This window comes from Eublepharis macularius, chromosome 15, assembly GCF_028583425.1.
Source record: "Eublepharis macularius isolate TG4126 chromosome 15, MPM_Emac_v1.0, whole genome shotgun sequence".
In the NCBI taxonomy this organism is placed as follows: Eukaryota; Metazoa; Chordata; class Lepidosauria; order Squamata; family Eublepharidae; genus Eublepharis; species Eublepharis macularius.
Genome location: NC_072804.1, coordinates 44,653,408 through 44,673,718, shown reverse-complemented (window position 1 = coordinate 44,673,718; position 20,311 = coordinate 44,653,408). Strand labels below are relative to the sequence as shown.

The window sequence follows — 20,311 nt, the reverse complement described above, 5'->3', positions numbered from 1 at the left end:
TTGTTTAGCTTACATCTCCACCTTGTCTCTTTCTTCAGGTCAATTGCATAACCTGTAGGAAAATACCAGAATGCAAATTGCCCAAACCTAAATTACCTGTAGCCACACCCTCCTGAACAACTCAGCAGGATGGAGCAGTGAGCCACATTCAGTTGGCCATGGGAACAGTTTAGATTCAACAGCAAAGGAGCTCCTCTGCTGAACACCCGCATTGCTGCGCAGCTCAGAGCATGGGGTGGCTGGATTGGTTCCTGGATCCTGAGAAGAAAATGCCAAGTCCAGCTATACATGAGCAAGCATCCTAATCTCCACGGAAATGGCCACTTGCTTCCGTTCCTTTCTCCTTGGTTCTCTGATGCCACTTCTGGTCTCAGGTATGTGCTTAGACTTGTGAACTTGTGGTTCAGAATAGTAAGGAAAGAGGTAAGCAAAGCCTTGAAGAATGCTTAGAAATTCTGTAGAGTAACCTGAAGTTTAACTGCAGCACGAACTGTCATATACGTGACTTTGGGCCAGTCACATTCTGCCTAACCTACCTCACAGGATTGTTACGAGGATAAAACAGAGCAGAGAAGAAAGCTGTAAGCCATTTTGGGTCTCCAATGGGGAGAAAGGCAAGGAAGATGCTTCCAGATGGGAAGAAAGCATGTCTTTGTCATGGAAGTAAGAATCCCTAACGTAAAGTCCTTGAAAGTACAATTCTAAGCAGAGGTACACATTTCTAAGTCCATTGCAGTCTGTGTGGTAGCTCCCCCAGAGTGTTTCTGTGGACCAAAGAAATTCTACCTGTGAAGCATGACTTTCTCTCCTCTTCCTTCCTACTGTGGCCCAAAATGCCCCTGTAACATATTTATTTAGTACCTGTTCATTCCATCTCTCCTACAAGGTGCTTAACATGTCTCACATTTGTCTCCCCTCTTCTCTCTTACTGTTGCAATAACTCCTGTGAGGTAGAGAGTGAGGGACTGGTCCAAGGTCACCCAGGTAGCTTCTGTAATTGAGTTGGTATGGCAGCTGAGCAGAGAGGGTGTGGAGACCCTAGAGTTCCCAAGAGGAGAAAATTTATCAATCCAAGTGTCTCCCCTAGTCTGACACTTGAACTCCCACACAAAGTGCTATTCCTGAGGGAGAAGCATTTTTGGAGAATTTTTTGGGCTGCATCAGGAGAGGAAGGCGAGAAAGTCACATTCTGTGGGTAATAATTCTTCTGTGGAAAATACTCCATGGAATCCACCGCAATGGGCTGAGGAAGGTGTGACTTTGTTTAGGACTGCGCTGTAAATAATGCAGAGGGGAGGGGATATCTTTGATGCAAGGAAGAACATTATAATGATGGGAGGAATTATCTCCTTTTTTAGCATTGACGAAGGCTTGCTGTCCTGTACTCAGTCTCTTAAATTGATTAAAATGGAATAACAAATTGGCAGAAAAGAAATAAAGCTGTTAAACAGAGATTTTCTGTAGAAAAGAGCAAGAGTTCAGAAGCACCTATAAGACTTAACAAAATTTGTAGTAGGGTATATGAGCTTTTGTGAGTCGCAGCTCACATCTTCCGATACTTGTATCTGATACTTCTTCAGATACTTGTATCTGAAGAAGTGAGTTGTGACGCAAGAAAACTCATGCCCTACCACAAATGTTGTTAGTCTTGTAGGTGCTACTAGACTCTTGCTCTTTTCTACTGCTACAGACAGACTAATATGGCTACCCACCTTGATCTATCTCCAGAGATTTTCAGTTCACCAGACTTTTTTTCCCTTTTCATGCACATGAGCACATGGAACGAGTGAGTCCTGGAAAAAAAATTAGACAATGGACCAAGCAAGAAGACACTGTTTCCAAATAGGTAGTGATGGAGGGGTAAGCAGTCAGCAGAAAGAAGCATGGTTTCACGTGGCTGACACTGACATCTTAAACTTTGGAAGGAACAAAGTACTGCATCAGTTCATTCATTTGCAATGCAGTTGCAAGCTCCTTATTTATTTACACAAATGTCTGCCCCAACTTTCTGCTCTTTGGGGACATTCAAGGTGACTTACCATGGCCAATGAAAACAACTGTACTGAACTATGCTGAAAAGCAGCATCCAACAAGCTGAAATAAAACAAACTCTCCACATATTGTTGAAGCTCAGGGACTGAAAAAAATAAGGGGACCTGGAAAAATGTATTTTAAAAAGCTACAAGCTATGGAAACAATTTGGGGGAAACATAATCTGATTAGCTAGGAAGAAAGGAACAATTAGTTAGTTACTATCTCAACTGAGCAAAGATGGTGTGAAAGCCCCAGTCTGAGTTCCCAAGAAGAGAAAATGTACCAATCCAAGTTCCATTGTTTTTAGTATTTTATCACATTTGTATTACAAGGTGTAACAGTTCAAGTGCATGGGAAGAAGCATCTGGCATGTGTGAGTGTGTGCTGAAGCCACTTCTTGCTGTGTGCTTTCGTCACAAGCATAAAAGGGCTGTTGTGTGTCTGGGAGGCACAAAACTCTCATTGTACATCTGGTTCAAAGTCCTAGTATTATCCCCCAACAACCTGAGAACTTTGTAACATGAAGACTGGCCCTTAACAGAGAATTCTCTTGACCCTTACCAAACTACCAATTCCAAGATTCTTTGAGAGAAGCTGTGATGTGCGTAGCTTGAACCTCTGAACCTTTTCTAAGAAGTCCCACTGAGTTCAATGGAGGTGAATCTGAAAAATCACTGTATGTAGGATTGCAGCCTTAAACTAGTGTGAAAACTGACATCAATTTTACTTTCTGTGTGGTCGGGAAATGCAAGAGACGTATTCCTCAAAGGAAAGTGCGTCAGCAGTGCACAAGAGATGAGGAACAAATACACATTTATTAAGTAAAAAAATTCACACAGAGAGATTGTTTGGAAAAGACCTTTTGGTATATCAGTCTTCAAACAGATGACGTGGAAGGTTTGGTGACTCCTTCTTTCCAGCTTCGTTCAGCTTACTCTGAATTACGAAACATTTAATCAGGTGCTTTGTAAACTAATATCTTTCTTCCAAGTTCAGACTGTTTGGCTGTTCTGTGCTGACAGCAACTCAGCTGATCTCTGGATTCTTTCTTCATACTGAATTTTATTTATTTATTAAGCACTTTTAAAATCCTCCTCTTCCTCCCAGGAACTCAGGGCAGTTGGCCTCATTCTCCTCAGCTCCTGTCCTCCATTTTATTTTCACAGCCATCCTGTGAGTAGATTAGGCTAAGAGAGATTAACTGGCCCAAAGTCACCCAGCAAGCTTCCATGACAGTGTGGGGATTCTCCCAGGCTCCGGTCCAACAGTCTACTATGTCACACTGGTTCTCTGGATTCTTACTGAATTGTCAGTTAAAGATGCAGATGGCCTTGTTTACAATGTAGAGTTGGACTAAAATGCATTACTTTTGTATAGGAAATATTCCATTACGTCTATACTTCACCCAAGGTCAGGAATTTTTAGTTTTTATTACTTTTGCTCATGTCTATATTACACATTTGCTATAATTTTACAATGTCTCAGGAAGAAATAATTTTTAATCAAAACATATCAGCAATTTTTGGGTACCACGTTAAGTTTCACTTTTCCCGGATTTGGCTTGAAGTGCCCTCCATTTAGTAGAATACAACCAGCACATATTTTCCTGTGTTTCTAAGTACCAGTTCATGAAACTTGAACATTAATGGAAGGCGGGCCTGGAATATCCCTAAGGGGACCATGGCCAAGAAGGCCCACTCCAGTTATTATTCTCTCCTGACTAGCACATCTCCTTGATAGTTTCAGGGAGATGCGTTGTTGCGGGCGGTTGTGCAGGGTATCTGATGAGAAGAAGGCACACTGGTTGCAGCAAACCCTTGGCTGTTCCTAGCAGGAAGACAAGGGGGCATGAGAAGGAAGTGGGAGCAGTGCAGACTGCTGAAGGACTCCCCCATCTTGCCTTCCTTGTGTCTGAGTCACTGAACCACAGCATCCTGGTGACTTGTAGAGCAGGCTCCGGGAAATCTGGCTTGGGCTCTTGGAAGCTGTTGTGGCAGAGTGGCTAGAGAATGATCTGGGAGGTCACAAATCTCAGCTCATTTCTGAGTTCACTAGCAGTACAATCCTAAGCAGGTCTACTCTGGTGGGATTTACTCCCAGGACGGTGTTCTTAGGGCTGCACTGGGTGACCTTAAGCAAGCTTCTTTCTCAGCCTCACTTGCCTGTCTGCAATATGGAGATAAATACACAGGCCTACATTCCAGGACTGTTGTAAAGATAACTGCCAAAATATAATTGATGTTATGCTTGAACACCAACATGCTACGTAAATTCCATTAATAAGTTCAAGACCATGTAACACACACACACACCACCCCAATGCTTAACGGGGACCTTGGATTCCAAACTCCCATCTAGGTGCTTCAGTCTTACACATCCAGATTCTGTTCCACTATCTCATTACATCCTGCATTAGACTTGATGTACTTGGCTGCTGTTAGGAGTATCTCACACCCACTCTGCATGAATGGATAACTCCTTCCATTAGATCTTTTGCTGAAGTAAGTTTTGTCTACTTGTGCTGCAACAGACTAGCATAGAATTGTTGCAAATGTGATTTTTTTAGTGTAGTGCTGTCCTCTTGCCCTGGGAACTTTACATCCAGTTGTCTTTTTTCATACAGGACCTGATTCCAAAAGATTTATAATTTCTGGCTGAAATTTGGTAGGAAATCTGAGAGATGCCTGCCTGGTCTGTTTTTGAAAATCTAAGGAAGGAGATTTCTATACTCTCCTTAGAAAGGTGGGACTCAAATGCCCTGGTCTATGCCCTGTAGATAGGGTTCAGTGGCTAACCTGAACTCCTCCATAACAAGTCTAATTTTTACCTTCTGTCTTTCTCTTTTTGTGTGTCACTGGATGTTTGCTTCACAAAGGTGCGCTGCTGCCAGCCCCTCAGAACATCACAATCCTGTCCACGAACATGAAGCATTTTCTGGTATGGAGTCCGTTGACGGCGCTCGGAGAAGCTGTAAAATACTCTGTTGAGTTTCAAGGGTAAATTTTCCTGCAAAATATGTCTCCCATCTTGAATGCAGGCTAATTTTAGGCAAGCCTTGTTATGGGAAGTTGTAGCAGATTAATGGTCGTGCTGCAGATTCTATGAAGTGGGATTACAACTGATGCAGTCTTTACTAATTCTGTGCATGAAGATATTTGTTTTTGTTAATATAAAAGCATCCCTGTTTCTGTTTAGCTCAAGTAGGCATATGAACGTGACCACAAGGATGAGGAACACGAGCAACTGAAAGCATAAAAACTATAATAGAAATCTTCTCGAACATTCCAAAAGGCGGCTACATTGCAACACATTGATGGCTTGCCAAAAATAATAACGCTGTTCATAGTTATCTTAAAAATAAATACCCCTAAAGAGAACCTGTTGAAAAAGAATGGTCTTAGGGCTCAAACAGTTGAGACAAAGATCAGGCATAGCATGGAAGCTGCAAGTACATGCAGCCTCTGTTTACCTTGGGGCATGCAGAGAAGGGAGAGGGAGTTGAATCAACTTTCACCTAGTGTCGCTGTCCAAAATCATAGCCACCCCTGCTCAGTTATTCTCATTTTAAAGGAAAAAGCATTACGTATGTTTTAAAAGGGGGGAAACACTGGATACATTTTCCTTTTAAAACAATCAGGGCTTTTTTTCAGCAGGAACGCGGTGGAACGGAGTTCCGGAACCTCTTGAAAATGGTCACATGGCTGGTGGCCCCGCTCCCTGATCTCCAGACAGAGGGGAGCTTAGATTGCCCTCTGCGCCACTCGGCGCATGCGGAGGGCAATCTAAACCCCCCTCTGTCTGGAGATCAGGGGTCAGGGCCACCAGCCATGTGACCATTTTCTCCAAGGGCAACCCACTGAGTTCTACCACCTCTTTTCCCAGAAAAAAAGCCCTGAAAACAATCATCATAGAGCAGTGGAGTCAGTTGGAAATACTAAAACTAAGTGAAGGACGAAGGGTTAAAACTGCCTTCCTTGCACTGCTTGAGTCAAACTGGGGCTGCCTGTGCCTACAGTTTGCATGCTAGGGTGAGGCACGTGATCTTCTTCTCATCTGTTGAGTCCTTATAGGCTTTGCAAGAGAACATCAGAGGTGGTGCTTTCCAAAAATACCTCTGGTAGTCCGTTCTGCAATATGGAGGCAACAGCTGAAAGAGCCCAAAGGCAGAACCCCCAACGTGAAGGCAAGGAAATGAGAGGAGAAGCTGGTGTGAAGATCGCAGTTGGCATATGGGTTAGTTCAGGCAGAGGTGGTCCATCTGGTGTGGAGAAAAGCGTCTCCCGCCAAGTTCCTTGCAAGTTGGAACACATGGTTGTGGATCATGGGCATGACAATAAACCAGTCTATGTGAGAAGGTGGGAGGGGATCTCATCCCCTGCCAGGCTGCTCTGCCCTCCAGCTCTTCATTCATGTTGCAACACATTTTTTATAGGTGTTGCTAGGAAAATCTTGTGTAGACATTGCACAAATATTTGCTCCAAGAACACACAGTGAGTGTTTTGCACCATGTAAGAATGGGTAAGGGTCAAATCACAATGAAAACAGCACCAACGGAATTGGAATGTTGTTGAGGAAGGAAACTGGGTGTGGCACTCGTTTAGGTGGGCACAGAAAGAGTTAAGGCAATCCTCTCCATTAGGATGAGCAAGGAAACTAGACTTAGGCATCAGGAATTTGGGGCACTCGATCATCAATTATATCATTTATTATATTAGTGAGGGCTGCTATTTTGATTTGATGCCTCAGCTGCCAAAGAGTCATGGGCCAATTTGGTGTGCAGCCCATGTATGGCAGGATCAGTTGCCCTGGTAGGACAAGGAAACGAGAGGAGCTGGTGCAAAGATCATGACCAGTGCATGGGTTAGTACAGGGAGAGGTGGTCCATCTGTTGTGGAAAAGGGCTTCTCTTGCTGAATCCTGTTAGGACAGCAAACTTTGGTCCCTTGAGGGTCAATATATTGAATGGAACTGGTTCAAATAGTTACAAAAAGCATATTAGGGGTGGGGATAAGTTGGACCTATACAGGTTGAGGACATACCCTCTTTCTTCCAGAGACTTTATTTAGGGGCCATTCTGTGGTAGGACAGCACTTGTGTGGCCTACAGTTTCACTCCCTGTCATCTCCAGGCTGTTACGTAGCAAGTTACCTTGGATGGTGGCTGGGGTAACCTATCATGAGCTAAGTAGACCATTGATTTGCCTCAATGTAAGGCATATTTTCTTCCAGTGGGCCCGTCTTGCCACACAACCACACATATAACACAAAAACAACACACTTAGAGCAGCATTTTTAAACTGACTGTACATTTAGGGACCCACTTGCAAATTAACTCCATGCAATCCCACCCCAACGTAAAATGCAAGAATCTTGCATCAGCTCTGAACACATTTCTATTTTTTATGTCTATTGATATGCCACATTCCTGAGCAACAGGTTGCTTATTTTATGGCCAATTCATATATTGCACAGAGGCAAACTCAGATTGGCCATTGATCATCTTCTTCACCTTTTCCTGGTTTTGTGACCTACTTGTGAGAAACTTTTGGCCCAGTTTTGAGTCCCAGCCCCTCAAATTCAAGAACCACTGGGGCTGTCTTATTAAGTGGCCCTCGCTGCTGCAAGCTAAAGTTTTTTGAGGAGTGGTACTTTCTTCCAATGTGATGAGGTCATGTCAAGTTTCCTAGCATTCCTCTTTGTTCCCGCCCCCTCCAGAGAATATGAGAGGGACTATGCCAATGACAGCTGGATCCCCATTGGAGAGTGTACTGGCATCAGCGCTACCCAGTGTGACATCACAGAAGACATCTCGGCCACTGTGCCTTACAATCTACGGGTCCGGGCAGCTCTGGGGACAGAGGTCTCACGCTGGGCCACTCTCAATGGGCTTTTCAATCGAGTCACCAGTAAGTACTTCAATGACTCTCAACACTTATCTTTGGTGGGAATCTCTTGTTTGTTTGTTTGTTTGTTTGTTTGTTTGTTTGTTTGTTTGTGTTTGTTTGTTTGTTTGTTTGTTTGTTTGTTTGTTTGTTTGTTTCAACTCTCTTGCTACCACTGTTCAAATGACCTTGTTCTTGGGCTGCATTTCTTGCTGAAATAGTAATTTGTATTTGGGGCTATATACCATCAAACTGCAATTGGGGCTAAAGGTTGCCAACTGGGGGGAAATCTCCTGTTCCTTTAACAGAGGTTTAATGAGACATTTGTTTATTTGTTTGCTTCATTTATACCCCTTTTATTTACTTTTATGCCATGAAAAACTTCCACTGCTCATTTCCACATGTTAAGCCTCTATTAGAAAGACACCCAGGACATTTTTCTCCAGGTTTGTTGCCGACCCAAGGTGGAGCTCATGTGATGGGGTGCTCCTCCATGGGAACGGGAATCCCTGTGCAGGTTAGGGAGAAGGTTAGGTAGTTCCCCACTTCACACACGCGGGGGAGATGAAGTGGAAGAGCCATGAAGTGATAGAATGGATTGCAGTGCTTGAGATTGTATGGGGAAGGTTCCAGTTTTGAATGTTCCCTCACATTAAAAACTCCATGCAAATTGAAAACTAGCATTTCAGGGTGAAAGATTCTACTCCCCTCCTTTGATTTCAGTTTTCTTACATAAAGTAGCATTCTTTGATCCTTTAATTGCAGTTGGAAGGGGTACAGTCCATTCTACTACCTCATCTCCTTGCCCCCTCATTTCCCTGCATCATAGAGGCTACATGTGTGAATCAACCCTGACATGACGTCTAATAGAGTGAAGAAGATTGTGGGGAGGGGGTATGTCAGAGCATGCAATCATCTGGCTCATGTCTTGATTTTACCATCATCAAGAAAAATGTCTACCAAGGAGCTCCGGGCAGCATATGTGGTTCTCCCCTCCTCCCTTTTATCCTTATAGCATTCCTGTGAGGTAGGTTAAATTGAAAGAGAGTCTGGCTGAAGACCACCCAGCAAGCTTCATGGCTGAATGAAAATTTGAATCTGGGTCTCCCCAGTCCAGCAGACTAACCATTACATTACACTGAGCAGGCCTATATGAACTAGCTCTGAGCCAGCCCTTCTTAGGATCTAGTTTTTTGAAGAAGAAAAAATGACAAAGCCTCCTCTTCCATAATTATGCCATGCTCACAAATTACTACAGTCCACTGTGTTAGAAATGTCATTCATTTCTGGCAACATTTTTTTCTAGTCTATCCTCCAATGATACCTACTTAATAAATACATTATTTGTACTTTCTTTTGTGTGTAAAATGTGTTGGGACAAAGTGAACTTGTACCCAGGCCTTTGGGTACTCTGTATGTCTGCATTTTAAACAGTAGAAGCTGCTGCAGCAGCAAAGAGGAGCAAATCAGCCTGCCCGATTCAATGGGTTGCTGATACTGCAGTCTTAAACAAGTCTATTCAGATTCCTACTCGGTGGAGTTTCCTTCCAGGAAAGTGCTTTTAGGATTGCACTTTAAATCAACCCAAGATATTTTGGTGAATGAAACAGAAAATCCCCATTTTTCTACCCCCTAGTGGTGACAGTAGCAGTAGTAATAAATATCATTTTAAAAATTTTATTTATAACATCAAATTGGAGAATCTCATGTTATTGACTCTCTATTGTGACATGTAAAATATCTTATTGGAGAAAGGACTAGTTCACTTTAGAGAATCTATGAAATGGTTGTATGTGCTTTCCTGAGATTCTTGGGCTGTTTCCAGATGGGTTACCTTCTTCCGCTCCATGCTGCAACATCACGGCTCGTCCTGGGGCGAACGCGAAATATTGCGTGAGTTTTGTGCGACGTTGTGCAAAACTCGCACAAGAAAATGCGATATTTTGCATTTTTCCCAGCACGAGCCGCGACGTTGCAGTATGGAGCGGCAGAAGGTAAGCCATCTGGAAACGCCCTTGGATTAAGGAAAGCACAGGCATGGAGCTCATTAATTTTTTCCCGTGCTTAGTGGACACTGGAAATCTTTAAGATGGCCACGGAGGCACACATTCCCTAAATTATTCATTCACAGAAGTGTATACCTGTGACCTTTAGAATAAAATCTTTGTGACCACAGTCTCCACAATCACTGGGGATGGTTGTGGTTTGAGCACAGTTCTCTCAAACTGCTTATAAGAAGTCCCAGTCAGGGATGTCATCCAATAAGCAGGATGGTTGCGGAGGAGGGTGCTGATTCAATCACAAAATCCAATCTAATATGGGTTTTGCAATCATCTCTAGTAAAAATATAAACTAAACAGTTTCGGCCCTTTCTGATAATTCCCAGATCTGCTTCCTAAGGAGCACTTGATTTATGGTAGCAGAACAAAATTTGAGTCCCGAAGTATCTTGGAGACAAACAGCATTTTTCAGGGTATAAGTTGTTGTGACTCTTGGGAAATGTTCTTGGTCTCTAGAGGGCTCCTTGTTCTGCTATTACAGACTAAGAGAGCTACCCACTTGAAATTGATTGATGGTTTGGCAGAATCCCTGTGCCTTCTAAAAGTGAGAGAATTTCAGCAAGTGCAATTCTTTTTTACCTTTCCATGATTATGATGAGAGTAACTGCATCCAACCTTTATTTGAGTCACAGTTCATCTTGGTGTTCAGACCCATTTCCTATTGCCAGCATTCAGCCCTACACAGTGTGGTGCAAAAATAATAGACAGTGTTTTTGAGCATGAGTAAAATGCATTTCTCTCACACACATACAGAGGAGAGCCAGCATGGTGTAGTGCTTATAGTGGTGACAAGGACAGGGGAGGCTTGGGTTCAGATCTCCTACTCTTCCATGGAAGCTTGCTGTGTGACCTTGGGCCAATCACACAACCTAACCTGCCTCACTGGGTTGTCGTAAGGAGAAAATTAGGAAGAAAGAGAATTATGTATGCTACTGTGAGCACCTTGGAGGAACAGAGTGCTAAAAATGTGATAGATGAGATGGTAGGGCAGGGGTCTCCAACAGGTAGTTCATGAGCTCACCTGCTGCTGCAGAGTAACTTGTGCATCTCCCAGCAGAGCCTGAAAAAGATCAGAGAAAAGATCTGTTTTGGACTTTTTATTTTAAAGCTTCAATTTCATAGATTTTTTTCTCTGTGCTGCTGAGTTGATAGCTTCACTTTTGGTGATGTTCTGTTTCTAGAGTGAAACTTGGAAATATGTGGGAAGAGGGTTTGAGGAGTGTAGCTCAGTATATTTTTAATTAATCAGAAGTAGCTCTTGTTAAAGAAAAGGTTGGTGATCTCTGGGTTAGGGATTCTAGTTCAGAGATGGTGAGATCCAGGTGATGCTTGAATTCTTCAGTGGCTGCACCTCCCTAAACTCTGCTTCTATCAAAGGCCTGAAAGGCATGACCCATATTTATGATTATCAAATGGCAGGATGGCCATCCTGCACCTTTAATAATGGTGTACAAGGAGGAAATTGAGCAGGTGCAGTTTTGTTTCATACCAGCCTGCAGCCTGGAAAGTTGAACCTGTTGAACTTTCCTCTTTCTACACAGTTCTAAAGGTACATGAGCAAGATTAGGGTCCAGAAGCACCTTAAAGACCAACCAGATTTCCAGGGTATAAGCTTTTGAGTGTCAGAGCTCCCTTCTCTGCCTCTCAAAAGCTCATACTCAGGAAATCTGATTGGTCTTTAAGGTGCTACCAGACCTGAAACTTGCTCTTCTACTACAGCCCAGCATGGCTACCCACCTGAAATGAAAGGTTCATGTGCTCCATCGCTGGCAATCTTCTTATTTTAGACACCTGCGACTTGCCTGAGATAACATGCCAGCAAATTCCTTCCTTCAAAATGACTTTGTGTGTGGGTTTACTCAGAAGGTGTAGGCCTGGAAAATAGCACAGCTGTTGTTTTGAATGCAAGAGGCTGTTGCACAGGACAGAATTCTATAATGCTATATGCAACGATCTATTTAATACCTCTCTTTTTCACCATGTTTACAGATTGGGGGTATGTATCATGGCAATTCACAGGCCAGCCCCATCCCATGCCCTGTGTTGATCTCTGTTTAGACCTGTAAAACAAAGGGATCAACTGCACATTAAACTGGGCTCCTTCCTTTGCTGTTGGCATTTTAAAGGTGAAAAGACACATCCTTTAGAAACATGTTTTCCCTTCAAAATGCTAATAATCAAGCAGGGAGTCCTGCCTTGAATAGATACACTCCATGGAAGCCTAAGGGTTAAGCCTCTCTCCCTTCCCTTCATGGTCCCAACTCCGAGGCAAAGTGAGGCTGCACATTATGGACAGACAAAGATGAGACCTATGTCTCATCTGTTGGAGACCATAACATTTCAGAAGAGATGTAAGTGATGGTGTGCATCTTTGGGACATTCCTGTGTGGAAAATATACCTTTCTGGGTTGCAGTAAAACCAGACCTATATTTTGAAAATACTATTTCCACAGTTGCTCACTAGTACAGATACGCATCATGCTCCTGGCTATCTTGGCTTCCTGCGACCTTCCTGCGATCCATTTCAGATGGCACAGTCTCCTTCCTAGTTTAGACAGAACTGGTCTGTCTTCCGTTGAGTCCTAGCTAATGCTGGTATTATTACTGTAGAGGGGGCCTGCGGGTAAAATGGTATCTCTGCTGCCGTAGAAACCTTTCAGGTCTGTGCATGATTGCTAAATGCCTGGCGTGGGTAGTGGAATCCGGTTTTACCCCACCTTAGCCTCAAGGAGCTGCTAGCAGAAAAACAAGACTGGATCAGGAGAAACAAACGCAAGATGGTGCCTCAGAGACTTGACCCGAGCTGTGCATCCATGCTTAAGCACCTCGTGTTCTTGACTATTGAACAGATAATGTCCTAGGAATAGACGGGCACATCGTTCTTTGGAACATTCCTAGGATCACACCCAGAAGCCATCTGTGCGTAGTGCCTAGTTTGCAGTTTATTTGCACAAGGAGCTCCCTGAAAACAGCAAACTATCACACTCTTTGCTTGCTGTGCTGGTTTTCTGTTTCCAGGGATTTTTTCAGAAATCCCACATGTGATCTTCCCTGATCCTCCACCTGGAGTTGAAATTGGAGACCAATTCTAGTAGCTCAGGTCTCTGCCACCTTCTTGCCATTGCATCCCCATTGCAAGTGTCAACTTTAGGTCTAAGTTGTCTGCTGGGACTAGTTGACTATACAGAGAAAGATTAAGGGTCAGACACTATCACAGTTGTTTTGGCAATTTCTGGTCTAAAATGGAATTGGTTTTCCAGTGTGATTTCCAGCAATGTATGGTTTTCACTAGAAACATGTCATGGGATGCAAGCAATACCACTCTGCACTTATAGTTTGACATTTCTATTGACTGTAAAGGACAGGAAGATTACAGGAGAGCCAGCATGGTGTAATAGTTGGAACAGGAACTGGCAGAGCCAGGTTCAAATCCACACTCTGCCATTGAAGCTCGCTGAACCAGTCATACCCTCTCAGCCTAACCTATCTCACAGGGTTGTTGTGAGGATAAAATAAAGGAGAGGAAAATGATGTAAGCTGCTTTGGGTCTCCCATTGGGGAGAAATGAAGTAAATATAGAGGAGGGCACATCTTGAGAGTGTGTAGGGGTCACACCATCAGGTGCTCATCTGACCTCTTTTAATGAAGCTGCTATGTGGACATGTCCAGGACAAGTTTTTGAAGTTTACTAATACTATTTTTAAATTTATTTCCCACTTTTTTTCTCTGATCAGGACCCAAAGTGGCTTTCTACATCATTCTTTCCCTTGCCACTTGATACAACTACCTTGTGAGGGTAGGCTAGGCTGAGAGGTTGTGAAGGCCCAAGGTCACCCTACAAGCTTCCGTGGCAGAGCAGGGTTTGAACCCAGTTGTCCCAAGCCCTAGTTCTTCACTTTAACCAGTATGCCATGCCAGTTCTGAAGATACTTTGGGTTTTTGCATAGGACTTAGGCTGGGAAGTAAGATCTGTATTACTACATGAGTGACAGTGTATTTCTAATTCTGGTGTTCTGGTGTTCACAGCATCCCTCATTCCACCCATGTTGAATGTCATGGCTGACGGGCATCACTTGCTCGTGGAGTTAGAGCACCTGGGACCTGCATTTGAATTCTTAGTGCGCTACTGGAGGAAAGGTCAAGAGGACCAGGTGAGTTTGAGTCTTGGTTTTAGTCTGGTCTGATAGAGGAACTGCATGTTTCCACTGTTTTTCTTGATGAATTAAAAGAAAAAACAGAAAATTGTACATTTTGTTTACGGGAAAAAACCTGTTAACTGGTAAGTGTCTGTACATTGCAGACAGCTTTTACTAATGTGCAGGTGACAGTGTCCTAAGAGAAAAACAGTTCTAAAGCTGATTCTCTGTGCATTCCATCAAAAAAAGTGCAACCAGAGTAGAAATTCACCTCCAGTGGTGGTACTGGATATTATTAAGCATAACTCCAGCAATTCTGTATTACCTGTGATTCAGTCCAAGAGTGCTAGTGACTTCTAATAGTTAATTAAACAACTTGCAAAGAAGTCCTTCCTTTGATCTGTCCTGAATCTACTGCTCATTGGCTTCATTCAGTTCCCCAAAGGTCTAGGATTACAGGAAAAAGTTCTCTCTCTCTCTTTCTCTTCACACTATCCATAATTTGATCAATCTTAAAAGCCCCCAAACTCCTTAGCCTTTCAGCATATGGAAAGCAAGCAAGCCCTCTGATTATTTGCATTGGCCTTTTCTGCACCCTTTCTCTACCCTTGATTACGTGAAACCAGGTGTATGAGAAAGTCGTGAGAGACAGCAACACCACTGTGCACCTGGAGACCATGGAAGCAGGGGCCGAGTACTGTGTCAAAGCGCAAACCTATGTGGAGGCCATCAACCGCAGCAGTAATTTCAGCCAGGCGCAATGTGTGAAGGCCACAGGTAAGAACCAGGTCGATGCCTGTCCAGGTGCAGTGCACCTTTGCAAGGGACGTGCAGCTGCATTTAATAGAAATTGAAAATTTGTGACAATCAAATTTCCATTTGACTGCTATCTGTTAAAGTGGCTAATGGCACAACCTCAGTCCCCATCAAGTCCCACCATTCACCATAGTTGAGCCCACAGATCATGCAGGAAGTTGCCTTAGCAGGGGGCTTTTCAGGGCCCTGGGCAGTGGTCTTTCACATCACCTACTACCTGATCCTTTCCTTACTGGAGAGGCTGGGAATTGAACCTAGGACTTTCTGTGGGCAAAGCAGATTCTTTACTGCGACCCTATTTAGAGGAAGGGCAGGATAGAAATGTGCTAAATAGCAGGTTCTGATTAGTGAATCCAGTGGTTGAAGAGTTACCCCCCACCATCTCATCCTCTCACGGCCCTGATGCAAACTGAGGCTGCCATTTCCATTTTCTAAATGGATGGAGATGCCTGTTCTTTGTCTTGTCTGTTTTCATCCTTGGTAACTGACTGTCTTTTTTGCCTTTAGAAAGCAAAGCCTTTTCGGTGATGTTTGCCCCAATCTTCTTCGTTGCCTTTGTGGTGGCTGTTTTCATTCTTTTCTTACTAGCCTGGAAAACGTGTCAACTCTGCCAGTATTCCTGTTGCCCAAATGAGGGTCTTCCGGACACTTTGGTAATTCCCTCTTTTAAAACACATACCATTTGGCACACTTGGATTTAAAAGATTTAGGATATCGCTCCCTTAGCCATAGTCTTCACAGGCAGCATGCAGAGAAAATGCATCAAATGAATAAAGATCCAATTCAATAAACTATAAAATACTAACATGCAAGGAAAAACCAAGGTACAATATAATAGCAACAACAACATTTGATTTATACTGCCCTTCAGGACAACTTAATGCCCACTCAGAGCGGTTTACATTACATCATGCAAACAATTTTAAAAAGACTGGCACCTGAAAATGGAAATATCAGGAGGTTTGAAATGTCCATTCTAACAAATTCTTTGAGTAACCTTTGGGCAAGTCATTCTCTCTGTGAGTCTCTCTACATAAAACATCTTACACAGAGACGCTCAAGTGTACAGAGACTCAATGTTAGCCAGGAAGTGTAGTTTAAAAAGGTAGAGCTTGCGGAGATCGCCCTCAGAGGGTTTGTTCATTTTCTTCAACTCTGTATTGCTAGAATTGCTTATGTTCAGTTTCAGCATTTCTTCAACTCTGTATTGGATTCTTGCTAATGTTATGTCTTTGTAAACTTGCATTTATTCACCCTACGGCATTGTTTATGAAATTGTACTACTCTCACACTGTGTAATATGCCTTGAGTCTCAGTGAGAAAAGCAGACCATAAATGACATTCATCATCATCATCATCATCATCATCATCATCATCATCATCGCCTCCTGGAAAGGGAGGTGAAATTGACAGAGCCTTTGAGGAAGTGAAAATAAAATTAACAAATCCTCTGAGGAGTGAGCTCCGTCAGCTCTGTCTTTTTAAACTACTCTACCTGGCTAACATTGCATCTCCATACACTTGAGCATCCCCGTGTAAGATGTCTCGTGTAGAGAGACTCTGTGTCCCATCTGCATAATAGCCTATCTCAAAGGCTCTTGCTAGGATCAAGGAGATCATTACCATAACGCCCTCCTTCATGGATTCCAAAGTGCTGTACTGAAGAATATGTGATCCTTTGCTACATTCTCTGTAGTGCAGTGACAGATGCTTAAGAGAGCGATCTTTTGAAAATCTCCTTAGAATTCTACTCAAGTCTATTTGATCAGATTTAATTCCCAGGAAAAACTTCTTGGGATAGGGCTGCTAATTTTCATCCCTATTAATTTTTTCTTCCCACTCCTTTCCATAGAAACTAACAGAATCACCTGCCGGGATACTAAACTACCGGGGAGAGGAAGCCGAGAAGTGTGACATGTCTGTACATGTGCAGCCTCCCGATGAGCTGCTCCGCTTTTGGATTCATGATGCGCTTTAACATCCCACTGAAGACGCAGCCTGTGAAATGAAACCGCATATCCTGCCCTCCTAACCGCGCTGAGCCATGCAGCTTTCCTTTTCTGAGGTACATGTCGGACCAAGATAGGAAATTCAGGATAAGCTTTCTTCAGAAGGAAAGCACTGTGTGATCAACCATGGATCTTATGCTCCAGGTATGAGGCTGGGAGATCCAGCTCCAGGAGGCTGGGAGACGATCCATCCATGCTAGCCAAGAACCAGAGCCCAGCTCACCAATAAAACAGAGATGGTGTTTGCAGCCATGTCATCATCTTGCCAAAGCTGAGATTTGGAAGACCTCGAGCTTATTCCAATGCCTTTGTTTTCTTATGCTCTTGGGAGAAGATACGGGGACCGGGATGTTTGGCAGGAGAAGTCTGTGATCAAGGAAGAACAGAAAAGTTTAATTTCTGGCTCACAGACCTCTCCTGCAAAACTGACATTGGATTTGCATTCTGACGGAATGTATTTTGCAGGAATTCTTCCAAAGGGGAGAAAAATGTGAGAAACGGGCTCTGCTGCAGAAGCAACTATCACTATCCACCCTCATGTACTAATTGATCTCAGAAATAAAAATATAGAAAATCAGAATAGATAATCCTGAACTAGCTGGACCAGTGGTATAGGGCAGATCTGTGTATCTTCCAAGGGACAGATACATCTCCCTTGCTTCTAGGAACACTGATTTATTCTAGGAAAGCTGCTCACCATGAAGATACTGGCATGTGTAAGGACTTGATCCACAATCACACTGGTCATCAGTTTTGCCATCAAGACCTAGGAATTGATGTATTGTCGAAGGCTTTCACGGCCGGAGAACGATGGTTGTTGTGGGTTTTCCAGGCTGTATTGCCATGGTCTTGACATTGTAGTTCCTGACGTTTTGCCAGCAGCTGTGGCTGGCATCTTCAGAGGTGTAGCACCAAAAGACAGAGATCTCTAGTGACACTGAGAGATGTCTTTTGGTGCTACACCTCTGAAGATGCCAGCCACAGCTGTTGGCGAAACGTCAGGAACTACAATGCCAAGACCACGGCAATACAGCCCGGAAAACCCACAACCACCACCTAGGAATTGTTTTTCCAGCAGTCTGAGCTCAACTTGGCCACGTGTTCCTCAAATTTCATTAAAGCACTTCTTAGAGAGCTAGCCTAGAGCCTAAAAAAAAAAAATCCCAGTTTATGGGCCAACACAAAATCTACAAAAAAGGTTTAACTGTAGAGGTTGCTGAAACCCCTGGGAGAAAAACGTTAAGTACTGGAACAGATTTCAGTTTGTTCCACGGTTGTACATAGGACTGTTTACGTTCACTTGAGAAAGCTGGAGGGCTATAAGTGCTATCTTTTAAACACTGTAATTTTATGTAGAAGTCTATGCATGCCCAGCTTCAGACCTAAAATTAATCTCCTGCTTTGTTGAAACAGAAAGACTAGCACGTCTCCCTTCTGCTCTGTGCATTCTTAGAGTCCCATGTATTTCAACTACTGAGATGTCTGATCAACTGGGAGCTTTCATATTCTCAAAGGGAGAGATGCCTCTCTTTTTGGGGGGGGGATGCATTTTGAAAACTGTTTTGTACCACTTAATCCAATCAAGGTTGCAATACATTTTGCATTCCATTTTAGGACTCTTCAAACTACAAAATTAGGGGCTTTCATGTCATGTGCTGAAACAACTTTTCTCCCCCTCCCAACTTTTTGTGTTTGTATACGAAACATCAAACTTGATGAAGAGTTCTGGGGAGGAATACAAAAGCTTACTATTTTGTGATACTTTGGATCATTCTAATAAAAAGACATAGTATGATTGCTCTTACAATTTAAGATGTAAACAGATATGGACTTGTAAAATTTACATGCATACCTATTAAAAACTATGTTCTGAGTGTTTTGTGTGTGTGTGTTGCACACCCCGTTTCCCAAGTGATAAAAGTTCCAGGGACAGAGTTGCTTGGCTTTGGACGAGAGAACACTGGAGACTTAGGTTGCTTTTATCACATTTGCCTTACAAAGCATAGATTCTCAAAGAAACAAAGACTGCACATCTGTCTCCTCCAAACTGGATCTGGAAGACCCAGCTTCAAAACCCCAATCTGCCATGGAAACTTGCTGGAAACCTTGGACCAGTCACTTTTTCTCAGCCTAACCTTGCCTCACAGGGTTGTTGTGAAGATAAAACAGAGGAGGGGAGAATGATGTAAGCTGTTTTGGGTCCCCATGGGGGAGAAAGGTGGGGTATGAAATAAATAAACACAATGCCTTAAGGCATCATGAATCCATCAAGCCTTGAGGAATCTGCACTGCGCATCTTACATGTTGTTTGCATAACGGAGCTAACTCACAGGCACAGAAAACACACAGAAATCAATGAACTGTCATAATGCTCTGATAAAGATTAGAGTGAAGACATATTTCCAGCATTCAAAAGTATTGGAAAGCATTCAACTGGGTTGAAAATCAGCCAGTGAGATGCCCCACCACTGTTCCTTAATGTCTTCTATTAGATCAAAGGGGTTTCTTTCGTTGTTCCAAATTCTTGGGTATATTTTGCTCAGTATGTAAATTTGGTCTCCATATTCTGCCCCCCCCCCCCAGGAAGTGGAGAATGATCCCAGGCTTGTTTACTCAGAAGTCACAGGGCTCCATGATACTGACTCACTAACTCCTTATTTAGGACTGAAACTATAATGCAAATTCTTATCTCTGCCATTATCAGCATACTGGAAGTGGGGATGCGTGGGTGGGTGGAGGAGCAAAGGGGAAAGAAGGCCTAGAAAAACAGTAGTAATTGTTACACTTTTGTAGCATTTTAAAGACTAACAAGTTCTTACTACAGCATAAGCCTGCATGGACTGGAACTCAGTTTGGCAAATACACATAGTAGGAAAGGTTGCCAACTTCCAGATCACCCAGATTTACTAGTCTCCAAGCCACAAAGATAAGTTGCCCTGGATAAAATGGCTGGTTTGTAGGGTGGGCTCTATGATGTTATACCCTGGAGAGGTCCTTCCCCTACCCAAACCCCACCCTTTCCAGGCTCCACCCCACAAATCTCCAGGAATTTCCCAGCCCGAAGCTGGCAATCCTAAAAGGAGGTCTTCATTACGCAGCGTACAAGAGAGTTTATGAAGGAACAAAAATGTAAGCAGCAGTGCCAAAAAGGCATGAAACAGAGGATGAGATACTTCAAAACGAACTGCAATCCAGAAAAGGACTGCACATAATTGGCAGTCTGGCTAGCTTTGCCAAAGTAAGTGATGTTTAGTGGCTGAGGAATTCCAAGTCCTTGTTAAACCCTCAGAACGTGGGTAGCTGAGTTTGTCTGCAGTAGGACAGGAGGATAGGATCTGAGCCCAGTAACACCTTAGACACCAACAAGATTTTCAG

The 20,311-nt window shown here is 43.2% G+C and overlaps 1 protein-coding gene across 1 annotated transcript; it reads left to right on the top strand.

The window, feature by feature from the left end:
- Positions 1-138: 138 nt before the first annotated feature.
- IL20RB (interleukin 20 receptor subunit beta) lies at positions 139-17,925 on the top strand. The gene is made up of 7 exons (XM_054999314.1): positions 139-374; positions 4,910-5,030; positions 7,749-7,939; positions 14,002-14,126; positions 14,738-14,888; positions 15,435-15,580; positions 16,780-17,925. The coding sequence occupies exons 1-7, from the start codon at positions 317-319 to the stop codon at positions 16,903-16,905; spliced, it is 918 nt and encodes a 305-aa protein (XP_054855289.1). The 5' UTR covers positions 139-316; the 3' UTR covers positions 16,906-17,925.
- The last annotated feature ends 2,386 nt before the right edge of the window (positions 17,926-20,311 follow it).

Excerpts from the sequence above, each read along its gene's own strand:
- IL20RB (XM_054999314.1), top strand. The coding sequence starts at position 317 with ATGGCCACTTGCTTCCGTTCCTTTCTCCTTGGTTCTCTGATGCCACTT. Across the intron at positions 375-4,909 it reads GATGCCACTTCTGGTCTCAG|GTGCGCTGCTGCCAGCCCCT; the intron begins GTATGTGCTTAG and ends TGCTTCACAAAG. Across the intron at positions 7,940-14,001 it reads GCTTTTCAATCGAGTCACCA|CATCCCTCATTCCACCCATG; the intron begins GTAAGTACTTCA and ends TGGTGTTCACAG.